The 22,626-nt window shown below is 43.9% G+C and overlaps 1 protein-coding gene across 4 annotated transcripts in view; it reads left to right on the forward strand.

Annotated features, from left to right (window-relative positions):
* The window catches only part of BTD (biotinidase), a 42,516-nt gene that overhangs the window by 1,430 nt on the left and 18,460 nt on the right, over positions 1 to 22,626 (forward strand). The window contains exon 1 of one of the 4 annotated variants that reach the window (XM_043474776.1): positions 1,827 to 1,918. The exons of the other annotated variants lie outside the window; for them this stretch is intronic. Coding sequence (XP_043330711.1) covers positions 1,908 to 1,918 — 11 coding nt within the window. The 5' untranslated portion in view covers positions 1,827 to 1,907. Of the gene's footprint in view, positions 1 to 1,826; positions 1,919 to 22,626 lie in introns of those variants that run through there. 4 annotated transcript variants of the gene reach the window in all.

Genomic DNA, 22,626 nt, shown 5'->3' on the forward strand with positions numbered 1-22,626 from the left:
ACCAGAGAAGCTTCCCAGGTGGCACTAGTGGTAAAGAACCACCTGCCCATGCAGGAGACAGAAGAGAGGGGTTTGACCCCTGGGTGGGGAAGATCCCCTGGAGGAGGGCAGGGCAATATACACTCCAGTACTCTTGCCTGGAGAATCCCCATGGACAGAGGAGCCTGAGGGGCTACAGCCCATGGGGTCGCAAAGAGTCGGACACAACTGAGTGACTTAAAACACGCAAAGAAACCGGAAGCGAGGAGAGTGGGTCCTGGTTAGTGAAATGAAAAACTTTGGAAATGAAAGAATTCCTAAACTCATTGAGCCCTTTGAAAAAGGTTTCTCCTCGCATTTCAAGTCCTAACTCCCACTCTAAGCAAAGGAATGAGAATGGCTGCCTCTTTGGGTATGGGGACCTAGCCTAAGATAGCCCATCTAAGAGGAAGATTTCTTTAAAGTTTTAGAGTTCATCTAAAAGATAAATGCAAATCTTGCGTTGTATTCCAGAATCTATCCATATTTTAATATAAAAGTGATCTTTTCAATTGAGGTAAACATACATTTAAATGTACAGATCTTAAATGAGTTTTGACACTTGTAGCCACCAAAATACAAATGATGTTTTAAAATACCCATGAAAGCTGGCATTCCAGAAGGATGCCGACTTTGAACACAAAATATTGTTTGTCTTTGAATAATCCTTGGCACAATGTTCCCTGCCCCTGTTTGAGAAGCATAGACCCTTCATCTCTCTGTCATGTGGGATTGTTTCTGTCAGTACCTATGTGACAGTTTCTACTCCCAAGCATCAGAATCGCTTGGAGAGCCTTTTATTTTTAATTTTATTTTTAAAAAATACTTATTTATTTTTGGCTGTGTCAGGTCTTAGTTGCGGCATGAAGTCTCCCTGTGGGCGTGTGGGCTTCTCTCTAGTTACAGCAGGAAGGCTCAGCAATTGTGGCTTGAAGGCTTAGTTGCCCAGCAGCATGTGGGATCTTGGGCTTCCCAGGTGGGGCTAGTGGTAAAGAACCTGACTGCCAATGAGGGAATGTAAGAGATCTGGGTTCGATCCCTGGGTCAGGAAGATCCCCTGGAGGAGGGCATGGCAACTCACTCCAGTATTCTTGCCTGGAGAATCCCATGGACAGAGGAGTCTGGTGGGCTATAGTCCACGGGGTCACAAAGAGTGAAGTGACATAGCACACAGTCAAGCATGTGGGATCTTAGTTGCCCAACCAGGAAGTATTAATCACTGGACCACCAGGGAAGTTCCTACAAAGTTTTTTAAATATACAGTTGCTTGGACCTACCCCACATCTTCTGAATCAGCATCTTAGGACAAATTAGGCACCTATGTTTTTTTTAAAGCTGCTATCTAAATTTGATTTGCAGGCTGACTTGAGAAGCACCAGCTCTGTACTCATGCTGGATGCATGAGTTAATAATTAAATGTGTGCTTGCCTGTTATCAAATACTTAATTTGGATTTAAGGGTTCAAGGCTAGGTTGACATTAATAGCACAGACTGTGTAGGTCGTGGTCAGTCAGTTCATGAGGACTTGGGTTCACTGATGTCCCAAAAGAATCACTGACAGAATCACTCAGTATATAGTGTGAAAACTGAACTATGAATTGGAACAAATCCCCTGAATTCAGATTAATGCATTGTGCAAAAGGATAAATTCTCAACTCACTAGACTCTGCCCTGCAGCAGGGGGAGAAGTCGATGAGACTGTTGCAACTTGGTTCACCTTTACACCTTTGAGTACAGGGTGTAACGTTCCACGGTGAACTTGGGTCTGATGATTCAGCAGAAGTACTGAGAGTCTCCCTCCAAGATTTACAGGCCCTTGGAGCAACTGCCTTCAATCCAATGGCAGTGAGCAGATTCCAGGATTCTTTAGTAACTTATCCAAGGCCTGTATGCAGACACTGTAAGCATTAACCATGTTCTTTATTATTTAAATTGGTGGTAGGCATGGAATTTTATTTGTTGGATATTTCATTGAAATTTTGTTTGTTTTGCCTTGTTTATTGGTGGAAGGAGGCCAAAGGAGGAGTAAGTCTAGTTTGTTTGTTTTTTAAAAGAAAAGGCTGGAGTAATGATAACATGCTCTCCAAAGAGCAGGGTCAGTCATCAGAGTTTTCATACTAGTTACTCTATTTGTGAGTTCTAGACCTGAGATCCTACACTGCAGGTGGCTTCTTTACCACTGAGCCACCGGGGAAGCCCAGTAACTTCTTAGGCCCCAGAATTATGATATTGTGTCTTAATTTCAGTAAACTAACAAGGACACTGAAAATCCATGTGATTATTGGAAAGCATAACACTAACTGAACCTGTAAGAAATATTCTTGTAGGCATATTTTGTCAAAATGTGAAGTGTTTGGTTATTGCATGAAGAAATGAATTGGGATTATTTATGATGCATTATAGAATGGCTGAAAATAAAATAAAATTGACTGAAACAGAGGAGAAACTGAAACTGAGTATCTTAAATACAAACAAAAGCAACAACAACCCAAAAGGAAGTCTATGTAGAACACTATTTTTTAAACCAAACTTGAAAACTGTACAGCAAATGGTTCTTTGAAGAAAGCAGGTTAAATTAATTTTGTTTGCTTCTCATTAAGCTTATGAACTGTACCTAATCTCAAAAATAGGTCTGAAGTGAAGCCAGTGAGAAGCAACTTCATTATTGAACCAGCAGGGCCAGATTTAATGGCTGTTACTGGCAGACAGGGACTGGGAGTTTCTCCCAGTTACTGTGTGACCTAGAGAATGGTTGGATCCCTGCCCTTGGTCTGCAGGCTCTTCACCTTTGCTTTGCTTTTTAATGCCAGTAAGACTCAGCAAGACCCAGAACTGGAGTGGAAGCACTCTGGGGCAGAAACTGAAGGAGCTTTGTTTTCATCCGCTGTGTGCTTTTTTTGTCTTATTTTTAAAGCAAATATGGGGTTTGACATCAGCAATTATTAGATCACTGATAAGGTGTCTATTTTGTGGAAAATGCTCCAGAAATGGTGACAACTATAGGTCATGCTGTGAGGACATAAGTGATTTATTTCAAATGGCTTAGAAGTCATCATATAGAATGTCTCCATATGCTAGAACTCCACAGTTGGGCTAGGGGTTCAGCAGCCATCACCTGTGAAACGTGGTTATCAGTGTTTAAATGTTTTCTGTTTTCATTTGTTTCTTGTTTTACCACCAGCCTTCATTTGAGCCCCTTCCTTTCACTTTTTATATTGTATCATATTTTTTAAAACTTTTATTTCATTTGTTTGTTTGGCTATGCCAGGTCTTAGGTGTGCTACATGGGATCGTTGATCTTCCTGTGGCATGTGGGGTCTGGTTCCCTGACCAGGGATTGAACCCAGACACTCTGCATTGGGAGCACAGAGTCTTAGCCCCTGGATCACCAGGGAAGTCCCTGTATGGTTTTGTTTTGCTTCTAATCTAGTCTGTGTCAGCTCCAGGGTAAACTCTGAATGATTCCCAGGGTTTGGAGTTGAACTGAGGTATAAGCCAGGGTGAGGGACATCTTCATGATGAGGAACGCAAGCCCTTGAACTTTTTTCTGCATCATGACCTATGAGTTTCTGTTTGGAGCTTAGCTGTGATGTATTGTTTTATTCACTTTCTTTTTTATACATTCATAATTTATATTTTTTATTTTATATGTTTTATATATTTATATATACTTAATGTCATTTATGACATCTTTCAGACACTTGAATAAGAACAGAGATTAATAGACACCCAGGTACCCAGCCCTAGTTTAAGAAATGCATTATAAATAGAACGAAGCCCCCTGTGTTCCCTCCCCCATCACATCTCCTGCCCTGTGCCATAGAGGTAACTGCTACTTTGACTTCAGTGTTTATCATTCTCACATGTCCATTCTTTAGGTAATGGCATTTGGGTTGTTTTAAGCTTTTTGGTGTCATAAGCATTTTTCTCTGAATGTTCTTGCATGTCTTCTTGTCCATATGAGTGAACTTTTATGCGTATCTATCTAGCGGTGTTATCAGAAAGTAGGTTCTTGTCTCATTGCAGAATGAATTCAGAGATGAGATAGGGAGGTCATGAAAGCAAAATGAGGATTTATTTAAGGGAAAGGATGCCCTCAAGGCAAGAGCAGGCAGTCTCAGGTGAGTAACTGCACTGAGTTTCTTTGGCAGGCTGGTTCGTAGAGTGTAGAAATGAAGGGGTAGAATATTCATTGGGGAGGCAGGGTTTTGGGGATTGTTGTATTCTCTGATTTTCTTCCTAGCTCCGCCTTCCCTGGGGAGGAGACATTTCTGTCCTTCAGTTCTGCTCAGTTCAGTCGCTCAGTCGTGTCCGACTCTTTGCGACCCCATGAACCGCAGCACACCAGGCCTCCCTGTCCATCACCAACTCCTGGAGTTTACTCAAACTCATGTCCATCGAGTCGGCGATGCCATCCAGCCATCTCATCCTCTGTCATCCCCTTCTCCTCCTGCCCACAGTCCTTCTCAGCATCAGGGTCTTTTCCAATGAGTCAACTCTTTGCATGAGGTGGCCAAAGTATTGGAGTTTCAGCTTCAACATCAGTCCTTCCAATGAACACCCAGGACTGATCTCCTTTAGGGTGGACTGGTTGGGTCTCCTTGCAGTCCAAGGGACTCTCAAGAGTCTTCTCCAACACAGTTCAAAAGCATCAATTCTTCAGTGCTCAGCTTTCTTTATGGTCCAACTCTCACATCCGTACATGACCACTGGAAAAACCATAGCCTTGACTAGATGGACCTTTGTTGGCAAAGTAATGTCTCTGCTCTTTAATATGCTATCTAGGTTGGTCATAACTTTCCTTCCAAGGGTCAGTGTACTAGATTTCCTCAGGAGTGGTCAGAGGATCTTCCAGCAATCCCTGGCAGGGTTTTGTCCAGTGGTCCAAGGTTTCTAGGCAAGAGTGAAAGGGGAGAGAGCCGTTGAGGGTAGGCAGGAGGGTGGCTGGGTTAAGAACCTCACAAGGGAATATAGTGAGGCCTGGATTTTCCATTAGCACTGCTTGATAATCTGAGGATTCTTTGATCAGACATCCGTAAATGGCCTCTCCCATTTAGGAGTTGTTTCACTTGGTGGCTGGTAAAAATAGTTAGTTTGGCCCCAAACTAACTTTTAAAGCATCTTCTATCAGGACTGCAATAGCTGCAAGGTTTCGAAGGCAGGGAGAGATTTCTTCCCAATAAGGGAGGAGGACAGTCAGGGACCACTGGAAACCAATGGGAAAATATTTGTCCATTCCAGCAACAAAGTGCTCAGGTGAATTTTTTTCTAATTGTTTTTCCTGTAGCACCCCAAAATGGTACAGGTTTGGGAGAAGGCTCAGAGTAGGAGGTCAGGACAGAGTAGGTAGCCCCTGTGTCAAGCAAGAAATTCTCAGGCCTACCTGCCACATCCAGTTCCAGCCTTGGCTCCAGCCCCATGATGGTTATCTGTGACGGTTGAGCTGGCTGGGGTGGGCCACTTCAGTCCTGTTGAACCATCAACAGGGAAGGCTTGGCACTTGACCTTGAGGCTCTTGGGTCCTAAGGTCAGAGTGCTGCCCAATGTCCCAGTTGATGGCATTTGTAGCAAGCCGTTTTAGGAGACTTGTCACGGTTTGGACACTCTTTGGCCCAATGCCCCGCCTATCTACAGATTAGGCATTTGCCTCGTGTCTTGTCCTTCAAGGACTCGGGGTTTGCCATAGGGCTTCCCTGGAAGGTGGCCAGCATCTGGGCATGCCTCGTCTCTTTCGTTTTCTCCCTCTCCTGGGCCTTGGCCTCCTTCTCCTGTTCTCTGTTATAAAAGGTATTGGTGGCTGTCTAGACCATCTCATCTAAAGAGGCAGCAGGGTCCTGCTGCTATAGCTGTTGTAACTTTATTCTGATATCTGATGCACATTTGGTCAGGAATTTGTCCTTTAAAATCACCTGTCCTTCATAAGAGTCAAAGTCCAGATTGGTAAACTTTTGGAGGGCCTCTTTTAGCCTTTCCAGCAAGGCAATGGGGTTCTTGTTGGGCTCCTGAGTCATTGCTGAGACTGGGCACTGTCCCACAAATAATAGGCTTCCTTCTATTTCCATGGGTGGACTTCCTTAGGGGTGAAGCTTATCCTACCCAGTACTGTTGCAACCTGAGAGCCAGGCATCCCCAGGCTAGGGTGCAGATCCTCAGGCAGGCTGAGGCGTGACATCCTCCTGGAGATTGAATCCCCAGGCAGGTTGAGGCAGGTCGGCCTCCTGAGAATTGGGTCCCTGGGCAGGTCAAGGCGTGACGATCTCCTGGGACCCCTGGACTGGTGGAGCCCTGAGCAGGTTGAAGTGTGACAACCTTTTGAGGACCAGATCCATAAGCAGGTCAAGGCAGGTTGACCTCCTGGGACCCCCAGATTGGAGTTGGGCATCCCCAAGGTCTATAGCATGACCAGTGTGGGTAGGATTAAGGGGTTGTAATTTTGACTTATTGCCAGTTTGTTCACCACAGATGGGAATAGATAACCTGATGTAAAGCAATCCAAGCCTATGCCCTGAGACTGGGAAACAGTGAAACAGTCATAAGTCTTATCCTCTTACTGCTCTAAGGGATTGTAAGTCACTGATTTCTTCCCTAGTCCTCCATAAGAGCAGGTTAGGGTGTCTCCCGTGGTAAACATTTCGTTGTCATAGACCCACTTTAGATAACAACAGAAGTAATGACAAAGGAGTGGGTTATCTGGTCCTGTTAGGAGCATTAAGTGAAGTGAAGTCACGCAGTCGTGTCCGACTCTTTGCGACCCCGTGGCCTGTAGCCCAACAGGCTCCTCTGTCCATGGGATTCTCCAGGCAAGAATACTGGAGTGGGTTGCCATTTCCTTCTCCAGGGGATCTTCCCAACCCAGGGATCGAACCCAGGTCTCCTGCATTGCAGGCAGACGCTTTAACCTCTGAGCCACCAGGGAAGCCCAGGGGCATTAAGAAAATTGTAATAATAGGCGGTGTGGAGCAATGTTGCCTACAAGGGGGTAGGGTCCTGGTTGTAGGAGTTAGTAAGTGGCTTAAGAACACATTGGTAAGAGGCAACAGAACAGATGTCCCATAAAAGCGGAGTGGAGATTTGATCCAGGGGTATGTTTGTAACTTTAGGAGAAGGGTGGTAAGGGTTTGGGCCCAAACGGCCTGCAGGGCTAACTCCCAAAGTGGCAAGCATTATCCCTGGAAGCCCAATTGCCTCTGAAGGGATGCCCGCTGATGGACTTCTAGCAGGCACTGTGTGCCTGTCTCCCACTCTATCAGGGTCACTGAGAGATGCTGGTGTTGCACATGTTGTAGGAAACGTGGAAGATGAAGGCCTGAGTATCTAGAGGGATTGGATATTATACAGTATTTCCCTCCCTAGAGCCTGCTATTTTCTGGTTGTCCCTCCAGAAGATTGTAGAGGCAACACTGTGGGCCCAGATGGGGCTGAGGAAAAGGAGGGAAGGGGGCACGGCACAACTTTTGAAAGAATGACATAGCCCAAGGGCATAACATAAGCCAATTAAAATCAATTGGGTCCAAGATGACAAGTCAAATTCAAGTAAACTTTAATCCCCTCTGGCATCTTCTTGTATGGCTAGTCTGTCCTGGGGGGCGGGGAGCCCAGAGCTGCAACGGCTGGATCGGTCTGTGTACAGAGCAGGGAAATTCAGGAAGACGGTGTGTCCCCTACAGCAAATATTGATCCTGTTGGTCAGCCAAAGATTTTCCTATCCTTTGCTGCTTAAATTTGTGCCTTAATATTGTATATAATAAATGGATTTTTTAAAAAAGTCCCCAATCTGTAAGCTAAATGACACACCCAGAAGTGGCAGGACAGTTCCAAGGCACTGTCAAAAGAGGGATGATCCTCCCACTCATTAGCATATGAATCCACCCCGCTTGCAAAACCTAGCCAGGCCACATTCCATGGTGGAAACATTTGCCCTCTACCTGACACCCTGAAGAGTACTTCTCTCTGAGTCCTAACACATCCACCTCTTACCTATCACTGTGTCTCTTGCTGAATTTTTGCGATGAGACATCAGAGCCTGAGCTTCATTAGGTCCTGAAGCCAGGCATCATGGGTTTTGGATGGGTTCAAGTCCCGGGAGGGAGCTGAAGGACAGGAGGAAAAAGCAGTGGGGAAAACATGCCAAGGAATCCCCTTCATAGCCTGCCGGAAAATCTGCCAAATACCTGACCTGTGCTCACAGTTTTCATTGGCCTGATTCTTGGCACAAAGAAAATTAAGGACAGAAGAACCCCCACCGGCTTGGGTAACAGCTACTGGGGCCCAGCAGATAGTGGAGCCTTTGGGACATACTAAGGAGTAACCTCTCCAGAGTCCCTCAGTTTCGCCCACTGCCGCCCGCCTGTTTGCGGGGGGTTCGAGGAAACAAGAAACAAGAGATTGTAAAGGAATTAAGATTTTGTTAGGCATATGTCCCTCCAGTCATTGGAGCGAGGACCTCCTGCCTTCACCAGAGGTCTTCTGGAATCTGAGACTGAGCTGCGTGAGCCTTCTGCTGAGTTCGTTTTTCACTGTCCTGGTTTCCAGCACGATGGGCCTCTTTGGACTTCCCCTGCACTGGGTTTTCTTTGCGTTCTGTTTCCACCGTGGGAGCTTTCGCCGAGTTGGGCTCCTGCTGTGTTTGGCCTCCTCCTTGCAGGGACCGCGCCCAGGTTGTTTCAGCCAGGTTACATCTGAGTCACGGCACCATAGATGTCAGGGGAGTGTGTGATTTCCTCGGTTCTGTCTCGTCACAACAAAAATTTGAAGTGACGGACATTAAAGCCCTTGGACAGAACGTGTTACAGCTCTCGGACAGATCAGTGTTACAACTCGTTGTTACAGCTCAGCTTTATTTAGAAAATAAAGGAAAATACATCCTCGAGGTGTGAGGGCATGCTGACCCAAAAGACGTGAAGAGAAGAGCGAGCGAGCGAGAGAGAGACCCCCGGCCCTTTGGCTCCTCTTTTTTATATGTTTTTTTCGTCCCCCTGGACCTGCCCTATGTAAATTGGGCTAGCCAGGAGTGCTGTTTGTTCTACCTGAGGTCCTCACTCCCGTCCTCGGACCTTCCTTTGTTCTATTTTTGAGGGCTTTTCCCTTCCTTGTCTTTTAGCCACCGCCATTCTGGACTCCTTTTTCCTATTCTAACTACCTAACACAGTTATGTATTTGGATTTATCCTTGGGTTTTCTTTTCTGAATTACCTGTTTATATCTTTTGTCCTGTTCTTTATTGTTTATCTTTTTCTTATTTATTTTATAGATTTTTTTAACATATTCTGGATACTTATTCTTTGTCTTTTAACTTTGTTTATAGTTCCTTGTGGATAAGGATATGGCAGCCCATTCCAGTATTCTTGCCTGGAGTCTCCCATGGACAGAGAAAGCAGGCTACATTCCATGGGTTTGCAAAGAGTCAGACAGGACTGAAGCAGCTTAGCACATAGCACACAGTTACTTTTGAGGTACAGAATTCTGTGGTTTTTTGGTGTGTGGTCACAACTGATAATTCTTCTTTTTTCTTTTTTTGTTTTTGGCTGAGGTGCACTGCTTATGGGGTCTTAGTTCCCTAACGAGGGATTGAACCCACGTCCCCTGCAGTGGAAGTGTGACGTCCTAACCACTGGACCACCAGGGAATTCCCACAACTGACAATTCCTTTCCTTTATGTTTTATACTCTTTGTACCTTGCTTGAGAAAAACTTTCCCTAAACTGAAGTTGTAAGGAATGTTTTTCTGAATTTTCATTAAAAAGTTTAGGTTTTATATATATATAAATGTATATATATATATATGTTATAAATATTATATATATATATATATAATATATATATGTATTTAAGCTTCATGGCCTACCTGAAATTGATATTTATATATAATGACAAGTACCAATTCAGTATTTTTTCCCCAAATGATATATAATATGTCTATATCAATTAAATTTGGCAGTATCAATAACCATTCTAAAACTCAGTGACTTAAAACAACCACCACTTATTTAATTTGTAATCCTGTGAGGCTGGGCTCAGCTGGGCTGTTTCATTATCTGTGGTCAGTTGCTAGTTAGTGAGGTCACTCCACCCCTGGAGGTTGACTGCATATCCCCAGGGGTGGCAGGCTTATCCTCACTGCACATGTGTCTTTCATCATTCAGGAAGCTTCCCTGGGCTGCTTTGTTTGGCAGCAGTTTGCCAAACAGGACAAATCCCACGGTGAAAGCCTTTGCGTACCTATGTTTGCTAACATCCCATTAGCCAAAGTGCATTATAGGTGGAGCTAAGACTCTGAGTGCTATGGCATTAATGTTTCCTGAAAAGGAACATGAACACAGAAGAATTTCTAGCCATTTTGTAGTCAGTTTACTAAAATACCTGTTGTCCAAGCATCTTTGATAGTGTACTTCATTCTTTTCCCAGTGATCCATAAGGGTATTTATCAAGTTGCTATGTATGTGTGGCCTGTCTCTAGACTCTCTGGTCTTTTCCTACCCCAATGCCAGTGCTATCCTATGTTAATTTCTACATTTTTGAAATAAGCCTTTATGTTGGTAGGATAAGTTCTTCTACCTTGTTGTTTTGAAACCATCTCACCTATTGTAATTTGTTTCCTACCACTGCCGTAACAAACTTAATGGCTTAAAACAACATAAATTTATTATTTTAACAGTTCTGTAGTTAAGAGATCTGACGCGGGGTTCACTGGGATAACATCAAGGCGTTGGCAGGACTGCATTCCCTTCTGGAGTCTCTAGGAGAGAATCCATGCCTTTCTCCTTCCAGCCGTGCGAGGCCTCTCACATTCTTGGCTCCATCTTCGAAGTGAGCAGTATCAGGTCAAGCACTACTCACTCTGGTTCTCCTGCTCCTCTGTTCCTAAGGGCCGTGTGACCATGCTGAGTTTACCTGGACAATCCAGGATGATCTCCCTATCTCAGAGTCAGTTTATCAGCAAGCTTAATTCCCCTTTTCCATAACATATTCACAAGTTCTAGGGAATGGGATGTGAACACCTCTGTGGGGCCATTTTCCTGCCACTAGGTTTATTCTTGGCCTTTTTCTCTTTTTTATAAATTATGAAATCAGTTTATCGAGTTCCATGAAATACTCTGAGATTCTAATTGGAATTACATTGTTCATAAATTAACTTGGATAGAACAGTATCTTTATATTGAGTCTGTTTTCTTTTTTGTTGTTGTTGTTCTTATATCTTTTATATTTTGTATTTTTTAACATTCCTAAATTATTTTTAAGTATTTTGGAAAGGTTCTATTCCATTTATAGTTATTATAAAGTATTAGCTATGTTCCCTCTGCTGTACAATAAATCCTTGTAACTTACTTTGTACATAATAGTTTGTACCACTTAATGCCCCCTCCTTCTTCACTCTCTCCACCAGTAACCACTACTTTGTTCTCTATCTCTGTGAGTCTGCTTCTTTTTTGTTACATTTGCTAGTTTTTTATATTTTTTAGATTGCACATATAAGGTATTTCATTCTTTTATATGGCTGAGTAGTATTCCTTTGTGTGTGTCTTCCCTATCCATTCATCTATTGCCTGATACTTACATTGGTTCCAAATCTTAGCCATTGTAAGTAGTGCTGCTGTAAACATTAGGGTGCACGTGTCCTTGCGAATTAGCACTTTATATATATATATATATATATATATATACACCCAGGAGTGCAATGGCTGGATCACTTGTTAGTTTTATTTTTATTTTTTGAGGAAGCTCCCTACTGTTTTCCTCAGGGGCTGCACCAATTGACATTCCTGCCAACAGTGTGCAAGGGCTCCTTTTCTCCACATTCTCATCAGCATTTGTTACTTGCATTCTTTTTGATGCTAGCCATTCTGATAGGTATGAGGTGATATCTTATTGTGGTTTTGATTTGCATTTTCCTGATGTTTAGTAATGTTGAACATCTTTTCAGGTGCCTGTTGACCACCTGCATTTTTCCTTTGCGAATACTTCTTCTTTTCCTTATCTTATTGCACTGGCTAAGACCTCCAGTACAGTATAGATAAGAAGCACTGATATGTGACATTTTGATTTCCTTTAATGTATTAATGTGGTAAATTGAGTTGATATGCTTTCTCGTGTTAAACGATTCATCATTCTTGTGATAAATCCTACTTGGTCATGATGATTTTCTTCTCAAACATTGCTTAACTAAGTTTGCTATTATTTTTATTTAGGCTTCCTGCATTTATGTTTAAGAATGAGAGTCAACCATTATTTTCCTTTCTTGAACTATCCTTATCTAGCTTGGGTATCAAAGTTATACTGTCCTTTTAAAAGTTTTAGAATAGTTTGTATACAATATGTATGTTTAAATATGTTTGTATAAAAAAGTTACAGTATGTATCTTTAGTTGGATGTTTGGGAGAATTCCACTGAAAAATATACCAGGATTGGTGCTTTTAGAGAGAGTCTTTGATAATTTAATTTTTTCTAGGGAAATTGGTCTGCTTCATTTTCCTATCCTTTTTGAACTTGGTTTTGGCAAGTTTTATTTTCCTAAAAAAATTTCCATTATTATCCAGATATCCTTTTAACATATATTTCTTCCAGAGCATCCAGTAATCAGTTGTAAAATCTTCGTTGTAATCACAAGTACATTCCCTTTTAGTTTTTTCATGTACATGTGTGTATTTGTTACTTTTCTCCTCAATCAATCTTGGTGGAGTCTTGTTTATTTCATTAATCCTTTCAAAGAATCTGTTTTTATACCCAAGACTTCTTGGAGAAATGGCCAGTTCCAGCTCTGAGCCAGGAAATGTACACAATAAGTTTTAGTGTTAAATTACAAAGAAGGTATCAAAAACTATTAGATTGATGTCAAGAGGAATTGAGAGCTGACTCAAAAAGGCTACTGTGAGTCAAGGATGAGTTTCTATAATGATAATAATTGCAATGGAAAAAAACCATGAAATATGTTTAAATCCTTGAATTCATAATATTTTTAAAAAATTGGTCACCTTCAGATAATAAGTTACTTATCTTAAAAACTGATTTTAAAAAGAATGAGCAAGAGAATCTAGCACTTATCCTGTCTTTGCTGTATGAACTGTACCATTAGATAACCAAATAATAGATAAAATGTCTATTTATAAAAGGCACTACAATTAATGAAGGAAAATGAAATGATAGAATACCAGCATTTTGCAATTCTAAATGAATAGAAAAAAGCTTTAAGGATTAATGGTTTGTTCTAAGATCATAAAAAGAGAGTCAGACACAAGTCTCATGTTGAAAGAACATACTACCATGCATAGTCATCCCAAAAGGATAGAACCTGAGTTCAATCCAGTCTCTGGATCCAGCTGTCATATTAAAGGATTATTGTCAGTTTATTTGCCATATTTTTAAAATCACCTCTTGGTTGGCAGTTTATCCTATATGTATTTTTTCAAGAAAGACTGATAAAAATAATATTCCCTGAGTTCTTGCATTGTCCAGTCTGTTATCTCTTATTTCTATACTTCAAACACAGTTTGGCATAGAAGAAAACTCTGGGTTTATATTTTCTTCTTCAAAAGGACTCTATGTAGGGTTTACTAGCATTGATGTTATTGTGGCGAAGTCTGAGGAGCGCCTGATTTTGTGCCCTTATAAATGCCCTTGATCATTTTATTTGGCTTTCCAAGTGATTCCCACTTTGTCTTTGAAGGTCAGGAATCTTACTAGATGATGTACTTTTATTGACATTCTGTCTCTTTCTTTCTTTCCTGAGTTTTGGTGTGTCCTTTCAATATGTAAGTTCAAATCTGCTTTTCCTTCTGGAAAGTTTTCTTCAATTACATCTTTAAATAATGTTCCTCTTCCATTATCTATTATTGTATCATTATGTATTATCTATGTGTAACAAATTACCACACATTTAGTAACTTAAAACACAGCGTATTTATTATCTCACAGTTTCAGTGGTCCAGGCGTCTGAGCAAGCTTAACTGCAGCCTTTGAGCAGGACCTCCCAAGGCTACAGTGAAGGTGTCAGCTGGGTTCATAGCCTCTTCCAAGGCTGAGTCCTCTTCCGAGCCCAACTGGTATTTAGAAGAATAATTCCCTTGCAGTGATAGAACTCCTGGTAGCTTTCTTCTTCAAGGACAGGAGAAGAGAAAGTGTCTGACTTCAGGGAAGACACCAGTTTCTTTTTTAAAATCTTTTACCTGATTAGATCAGGCCCACTCAGGATAATCTCTTAAATAACTCAGAATTAGCTGATTTGAGATTTTAATTACATGTGAAATCCATTCACCTGTGTCACATTCTATTGACTGGAAGCAAAGCATAGTTTCTACCTGCATTCAAGGGCAGGGCATCTCCACCGCACATTATTTCCCTTTTCTTTTATGGATTTCCCAATTATGTGCATGTTGGCTCTCATTCACCAGCCCTCCCTATCTGTCATTTCCTCTAGACTCCTTTTCAATTCTACATTTCCATTCATGTTGTTCAGTTTCTCATTCCTGACCCCTTGTCACTTATATTATTTACAGCATTATCAGATTCTTCTGTGCTGTTCTGTACTTTCTTTTTTTTTTCCAAAAATTTAAGTTCATTTTTAAAATTGAGATGTAATTGACATGTTAAATTATGTTAGTTTCAGGTGTACAACATCACGACTTGATATTTGTGTACATTACTAACGATCACCACAGTAAGTCTAGTTAACCTTGTCACTGCACGGAGTTAAAAATATTTTTTATCATGAGAACTTTTAAGATTTACTTTCTTAGCAACTTTCAGATATACAATACAGTATTATTAACTATAGTCACCATGCTGTACATTACATCCCCAGACTTATTTTGTAACTGGAAGTGTGCCTTAATTTATTTGATGGTTGTTTTTTCCTGCTTCTCTCTTAAGTTCTCCCAAATAACATTTCATTTCCCCACTCTGCATTTTGCTTCTCCGCCTCCTCTCTCTTCTCCTTTCTCTACCCCTCCACCCCCGCCCCATCTCTCTTTTTTCTTCCTTTTAAAAATGATTTTGTGCTTGGTCTTTTTTTATGTTTTTGTCTTATAAACCAATTGTTTGGGGCTTTTTCACTTATGGCAAGATATTTGATCACAATGTTTTTGTGCTTTGTGGCAGCTTTCTAGTGAATAATCTTAGTTTGCTTTTCTTATAGGATCTTTTTTAAAGAACTTAATTACTTTATTTATTTATTTTGGCTGCATTGCATGACTTGTGGAATCTTAATGCCTCCACGAGGGATCAAACCTGGGCCCCTCAGCAGTGAAAGCGCAAAGTCCTAACCACTGGACCACTACAGAGGTCCCAGAGCCGGGGTTTCAGATCAGATATTTTAAAGCACAAAAGCCCACATTCTTTACTTCCATAGTATGCTGTCATTTCAACTGGCTTTTTTCTTATTTAAATAACTTCCTAAGATAAAATCCCGGAAGTATACTGTTTGTGATTTATAATACAAATTGTCAAACTTTTTTCCCAATAAGAAATTACTATTTATTATCACTTTACTAGTTTGTCCAAATTTAGTATTTTAAAATAGTACAAGTTAATGTTTATTTTGTACTTAAGTTCAAAGTCTTTCAGAGTGTTCATTTATGATTTGTTTTCTTCTTTAAATCTGTTCTTGTTCCTTGCCTATTTGTGTTATCTTGATGTTTAATTTTGCATGTAAACTTTAAGTTATTGATCTGTTTCTTTTATTATTTTAACTATTTCAGATTTTAGACAGTTGTTTCGTCAAATCTCTGATAGCCTAATTATAATTTATTTTAGTTTTCCTAACATTAATATTTAACTCCTGACTTTGAGTTTGTTTTTGTATATGGTGTAAGGTGTTTAAACTTATTTCCAAATTGTTATTTAAACTTATTTCCAAATTGTTATTCATCCCAATATCACTTATTCAGTCAAACTTTTCCTCTTGTTATTCTGAGTGTGGTGGTATAAAAAGAATGTAGGCATTTGGACAGAATTAATTTGAATTAAATTCTGGTTCTAGATACTGGTCCCTCTCAAGTTTAGGAGTAGCCTCTTTCCCACAAAGAGCCAGACTGTTTCCCGCTGCCTTGCCCTGAGGAATGCAGCACCAGCGAGCTTGGGGAACTTGGACCTTCATGCTGGGAAACCTGCAGCAGTCAGTCGGATGTCTGCCCTCTGTCGGTCTGGATGGCCCAGGGCAATGGGACTTGCGTTAGTAGCCAGGATGTAGCCAAGGCTGAGCTGGGACCCTTGCCAGAGGGAAAAAGGCACACAAAAAATTCCCAGTCTATCCAAAGCAGAGCATGCTCAGCGCCTCCAGGAGAACAAAAGCGGAGATGGGAACCAGCTCCCTGCCACGCCGTGAGACGGTCACACTCACCCTGGACTGTGTGCTGCCCTCTGCCTGGCGCCGGGTCACCTACATCTCGCCACCACGCTTGTGCCGAGAGCATCCTCCACCAGCACTCAGGACTGAGGGCATCTGGACCCACTCACCTGCTTTCCGCTGTTCCTCTCTCGGGGAGCTTAGCTGTGCCTCTGTGCTTCGTGCACCCTCCACAGAAGACGGCCTTTGGCAGGTTTTGCTCTAGCCTTTGTTTTACTTTAGCTTTTATTGTTGTTTCATTTACTCTTCCTACTGTCATTCATTCCCGGTGTTTCCGGATTATCCTATTAGGGATTGTTCTTTTGACTTGGGGACCGTGGTTTCCTGGCTGTGTTACGCAGTCCGTTGTTCTCCACTGTCTGCATCCAGGGCATCCTCACCATCCTGTTGGCCCTGTGATGTGGGTGTCTCCCTCCCCAGCACGGGGGTGACAAGCCTTGATGTCCTGATCTTTGGCCTATCTTGCCCTTAGGGATATTGTGTCCACCATACAGTTAATTCACAAAGAACCGTTCCATTGTGCCCACTTCTGAGCACATCTTCCCTGAATGTTTGACCTGTGGTTCTAGAGCATCGTGCTTTCTGTCCGCTGGTTGTGTTTCTCCAGGTCCGGCCTTCAGGGCCTCATTCTCTACAAGCTGCTTCTTCTGACCACTCTGATTGAAAGAAGTCCAACACAGAAATGGAGAGGGAAACGGCTCTCAAGGGCTTTGAAAGACAGTTCTTTGCTAATACCATAGAGACTTATTTCAGAGACCTTGACGATAGTTCCAGAGGGCTGGGAAGGTGAAGCCCAGCCTGAAGTTATAGATGTCCCAGAAGAGCAGGGTCACTACAAGCGCCCCCACTGTTCCGCTGTCCCAAGACCAGTGGAGAGTGAGGATGCACGGCTGCCCTGAGCTCTCCCTGCTCCCTTGGCTGAAGTCTGTGAACCACAGTTTAAGACTTCTCAGCAATTCATTTTTGGTTCCCAAAGATGACAGATAAGTTTTTGAAAAGAAATCTGGTACATTTTTGCAGAATATAGCTGGAAGGTTTTTCAGATTATCTATTTATTTATGAATGTATACTATTTATAGATTTTTTAAATTAAAAATTAAATTTTATTTAAATTTATAAATATATCATTTATTTTATTGTATTTCTACATATTTCTTTATTCATCTTGTGAAATTACCAAATGGAGTATCTGTCTATTACCCCTGTTTTATTCCTTTAAAATCAGGACCTTTATGACATGTGAAAATCAGCAACAATCTGGTTCTACTGTGATGTTCCTGTTGAAGCAAAGACAAGCTCTGAATCCTTTAACTGACCTGGATCAGATTGTTTTAGGGACCTCCCCGCCTCCAATTTGATTGTTTACTTTGCTGCTCATTTTCAGTTATATGGTGGAAGCACTCTGAAATCTGCCCACATTCTCTCAGCCCTGTTGGAGAGGCACCTGAGAAATAAAGGTAATGGTTCTGGCTCACATTTTTCTTTGACATGAGCAGAAGACAGAGACAGAATGGACCTGCCTTTACCCTCCAGCCCAGCGGTTCTCCAGGTGACCCAGGCTAGGCGCGTCAGCACCACCATCACCCAGGAACTTGTTAGAAAAATGCATATTTTTGGGCCGTACCCCAGACCTTCTGAGTTAAAACTCCCAGGAACAGGGCCTTGGGAGCTTCATGTTCAGGCCCTGTTGGTGTCCCAGCATCAGGCCCATATTTGAGAACCCCTGCTCTGGTCTGACTACCTAGATGCTCTCGTGGGAGGGTGCTGTGAATTTCTGTCGAATTCTGCTGCAGATGCATTGAAGACACTGCCGTGGTCTTTGAAGTTCTGATACATTACGCTTGTCTTGAATGTGCGCTGGGAGGCTGGACCGGGAGCCAGGAGAGCTGCTTTCTCTATTGTCACCATTAACTGGTCCTGGAGGACTCCCTCACCAGGAAAGTGGAATTTTACCATCTGCCTTTCTTGCTTTGTGTGACAGGAAGATAAAATGAAACAGTGGATGTTAAAATGGTTTGAAAATGTTAGCATGCAACGTGAAATGTGAGGCGGCGTCCGTATGAAAGAGTGCCTGTAGAGCTTTGCCTCGACCAGATTTCCCTGTGAACAGTCTTGTGCATCTGCAGGGGGCCGTGTTGCTTTGCACACCCACTCACAGCTGTTAGAAATCACAGCTAACTTGGCACCTGTGAATACAGAAGCGGCAAATAGGTCCTAGGAACATGACAGAGTTAAAAAAAAAAAAATAGCTTTCATGAGACCTCAATCTTGGAAAATCAAATGCTTTCTAGTTTTTTCACTGTAAAGGGGGTAAGTGAAATGTTAGAAATGAAAGGGAGAAGGAAAGGAGGGGGAAGAATACCCGTTTACTTCTTAAGAAGGCCCCAGTCTCGTGGGATTCGCGTCGACGGTGGTACCCAGTTTGCCCACAGGGTGGCAGCCGCCTCACGGCTCCTCACAGCTTAGCCTCACGGACCCTCTTCTCCCTCCGCACAACAGAGTGGGGGGAAAAGAGCCTTCTTCCATTCATTCAGCACCCGCGCATTTCAGCAGGTGGTTTTGTCTTCAGTTATAGAGATAATATCCCATTTGAGAAAAAGAAAGGTGACCCTATTTCAGTTAAAGTGATCTGTGATTGCTCATTGGGTGTTCCATGAGAAATGACTGTAGTGGACAGAAAGGGGTCCCAGTCCAAGGCCTGGCCCGTGGGTCCCTCTCTTGTTTGGTGAGAACAGCTGGACTGTTTTTTAGGAGAAATCATGACCTACCAGTTCAGCCTCAAAGTTTCTGGTAGTTTACTCACTGTCCCATGTGCATTCAGCCTTGAACCCCAGCACCACCCTCAGTGGCCCCCTGAGTCATCGGAGTCTTGGTGGTGGAAGTTTGCGGGAAACTGCTTGAGCTACAACGCTGTGGGGCTTTACACAGCTCCAGGGCCCGTCAGGGGCCAGCTCGAGAAGGGGAGGCTTTCCGGGTCACGGAGTTCTCCTTGGGGTTTCTTTAAATTCAGATTATATAAATTAGATGGAGATGGGCATTCTTTCTTTTTTTTTTTCTAATCGAAGGATAATTGCTTTACAGAATTTTGCTGTTTTCTGTCAAACCTCAACATGAACCAGCCATAGGCATTATTTCTTTAAAAAATTCTTTTTCTTTAATTTTCTATTGGAGTATAGCTGATTAGCAATGTTGTGATGGTTTCAGGAGGACAGCAAAGGGCCTGAGCCATACACATACATGTATCCCTTCTCCCCCAAACTCCCCTCCCAGCCAGGCTGCCACATAACATGGAGCAGAGTTCTCTGTGCTGGTCCGCAGGTCCTTGTCGGTTCTCCATTTAAAATACAGCAGCGTGTCCATGTCCATCCCAAACTCCCTAACTGTTCCTTCCCTCCATCCTCCCACCCCCATTTCCCGCAACCATAAGTTCTCATAGTTTGTATGTTTCTGTTTTGTAAATAAATTCATTTATATCATTTCTTTTTAGATTTTGCTTATAAGGGATGTCCTATTTCTCCTCTGTCTGACTTACGAGATGCTCGTACTTACTTATGTAAATGGACTTAGGGAAATCACAAAATTCATGAGAATGGGTTTAAAACTATTTAGAGCTTCACAGTGTTTTTCTTGGAGTCCTGTCGGATACATGTAGAATTGTGTTCCGCTCGTTCCTAATGACTTAGCTGGTCCTGCTTTGTTCCACAGGATGTAACATTTCCTCTGCCAACTCTTCCCGCCTCTTTCCCAATAAGGGGGCTGTTATTCTCCCCGGCAAGTGGAAAGTGACAAGCTCTTTTATTAAAACAATAAGGACACCTATAAATAAAATTTTAAAGGTATATACCCGGCCTCTGAAATTATCTTATTAAGAATACCTTCATAATAATCCTTTCATTTTATTGCAAAAGACACTACTGTAATAGCAAGGCTAGGAAGGAAACACAGCTAATTATCAAAGTGACTCATGTACCAAGGTGGAAAATCCAAGTTCCTTGTGTGAAAAATATCTCGTGATTGACGTGTTCCCAAATTTCCACAAAATCGATTTCCATGTCATGATTTACGGCTTTGATTGCTTTCCCTCGTAGATCGCAGGAACTTTCCAGAGCAGAATGAGCATCCGGGGAGCATGCTTCCTTATGAAATGAGAAGCAGAGGCTTCTGTAGGCAGTGGGCAGATGAGGATGCTGGCGTGAAGGAGTCCGTCCATCCCAGCAGCCGTTTGCTGTCGGGACTGTGAGCGCCCTGGCTCTCCCTGTGGGGCCGCCGGGGGGTCACCGGGGAATTCTGAGCAGAGAAGCTCCTCTGAGCGGCTCACGCTCTACCTGGATCTCCGTGGAGAAGGGGCCGAAGGAGGCGGGACCACTGGGGGCGCTGTCCATCGCCGCCCTCTGACTTCACTTTCTGCCGCCTCCCAGCCCTCTGCTCTCCTGGCTGTTTCTCGAGCCACCCCCGAAGCCCCCACTTGGCGCTTTTAACCAAGCAGCCCTCTGCCTGGAGCCTTCTCCCCCCGGGAGTCCGCAGCCCTCCTCTCGCACCTTCTTCAGATGCCAGGGTCCCGTTGAGCCCTTCCTGGTCTAAAACCTGCCCCCACCCCCACCCCCGGGCCTTCCTGCCCTCTCCCCTGTCTTTATCTTTCCTTCCTATTTATTGCCAACTGCAGCATGAAGTGCAGTCAGCAGGCATTAGCGACGGGATTAATGTCCCGATAAACTCGTCATCAGTTGCAAAGATCTGAGGGTAGAAAGTACATGTAACACGACCAGCTCACCTGGGCCCAGAGCACTCACGTTAGTCTGCAGGAGGACAGAACCCTCTAACCCCAGGCCTAGTTTATCACGAAGGGTGGAACGTCTCCTGGGGTTTCTGGAACACCGGGCTGGAAGGGAGAAACAGGACAGTGTGGGTGCAGACGGTTGTCGGAGCGCAGGTCGTTCAGCCTCGTGATCTTGCGGCCGAGTCTGCCCTGCGCGGGGTGAGAGCGGGGGTTGCCAGGCAGGCCCCCCTTCTGAATCCCCAGCACAGTGTCCGCTGAAAGCATGCGGCTTTTGCGGCATGTAAAGTCACGAGTGAGGGACCCTCTGTGTAGATTGTGGCAGATACATGGCGGGGGGGGGGGGGGTCCACTCGAAAGGGCTGGCACAGGCAGGAGTGAGGCGGACGTTGAAGGGAGTGCCCGCTGGCCGTGCCATCCCCCCGCCGGCTCGCGGGCACCTGACGCCGTCAGTGACGCCGCCACGCCGGGCCCTTCCCGGAGTCTCGTCTCTCGTCAGATGCCTAGGATGGAAGGAGGCTCGTAGCTCGCTCTTAAGACGGAACACAGGCCTCCAGCCACCTCCGTGTTTAGGGTCTTGGCCCTGCCCAGCTCTGCAGGAGGGTCAGCTGCTGGACGGCCAGACACCTCCAGCCTCCCAGGGCCCAGTTATTCCCAGGGAGCCCCCCGCCCCTCAGCCACGGGCATGGCTCCCGAGCCAACTCCGGGCCACCTCGCATCCTGGCCGCACCCCAGCCCTGCCTTTCAGAGCTCCTGCCGCATGAAGAATTCGGTGAAAATGTCCGCGATGGCACCACTCCACAGCAGGGACACACCATGGTGCCTATTTTTACTCGAATGACTCACTCTCTGCCGCCTCCTTAGGCTTCCTTCCTTTGGAGCGTGACTACCTGGCTGAATCTGCCTAACCGCTCATTCCTGACTGACCTCTCTTCACGCAGAAACGATGGCCACTCACAGCCCCTCTGCCAGGCTCCTTTTGTAAAGAATCTCAATTTATTTTCTCAAAATAGAAAGAAAGGTGATACCGTGCCGGCTCCGCCAGTTCCTGGCTTCGCCGGCTCGCCGTCCCTGAGAGGTAAGCAGAGGTTCTGCCTCCCCGCAGCAGGGGTGGGCAGCTCTTAGCTGCGAAAGGAGGGGCCTGCAAACAGCACCCTTGCTCCGGGGCCTCCTGACCGGCCCCCACCCGGCCCCATCACGGCCTCGTTTCCCTCCCTCTTAGGGAGAGACCTGGGTTCGATCCCTGGGTCGTGAAGATCCCCTGGAGAAGGGGACGGCTACCCACTCCAGTGTTCTGGCCTGGAGAATTCCATGGACCCTCTAGTCCATTGGGTCACAAAGAGTCGGACACGACTGAGCGACTTTCACTCACTCACTCAGGGAGCCCATGGCCTTACATTGTGAATATGACTTTGAAGATGAAAGCTCCCCCCACCCACCCACCCCCGCCCCGCCCAAACAACTCTCCATTATCATCATTCTGAAACTACAGCTGGAATG

The sequence above is a fragment of the Cervus canadensis genome, chromosome 7 (assembly GCF_019320065.1).
Source record: "Cervus canadensis isolate Bull #8, Minnesota chromosome 7, ASM1932006v1, whole genome shotgun sequence".
In the NCBI taxonomy this organism is placed as follows: Eukaryota; Metazoa; Chordata; class Mammalia; order Artiodactyla; family Cervidae; genus Cervus; species Cervus canadensis.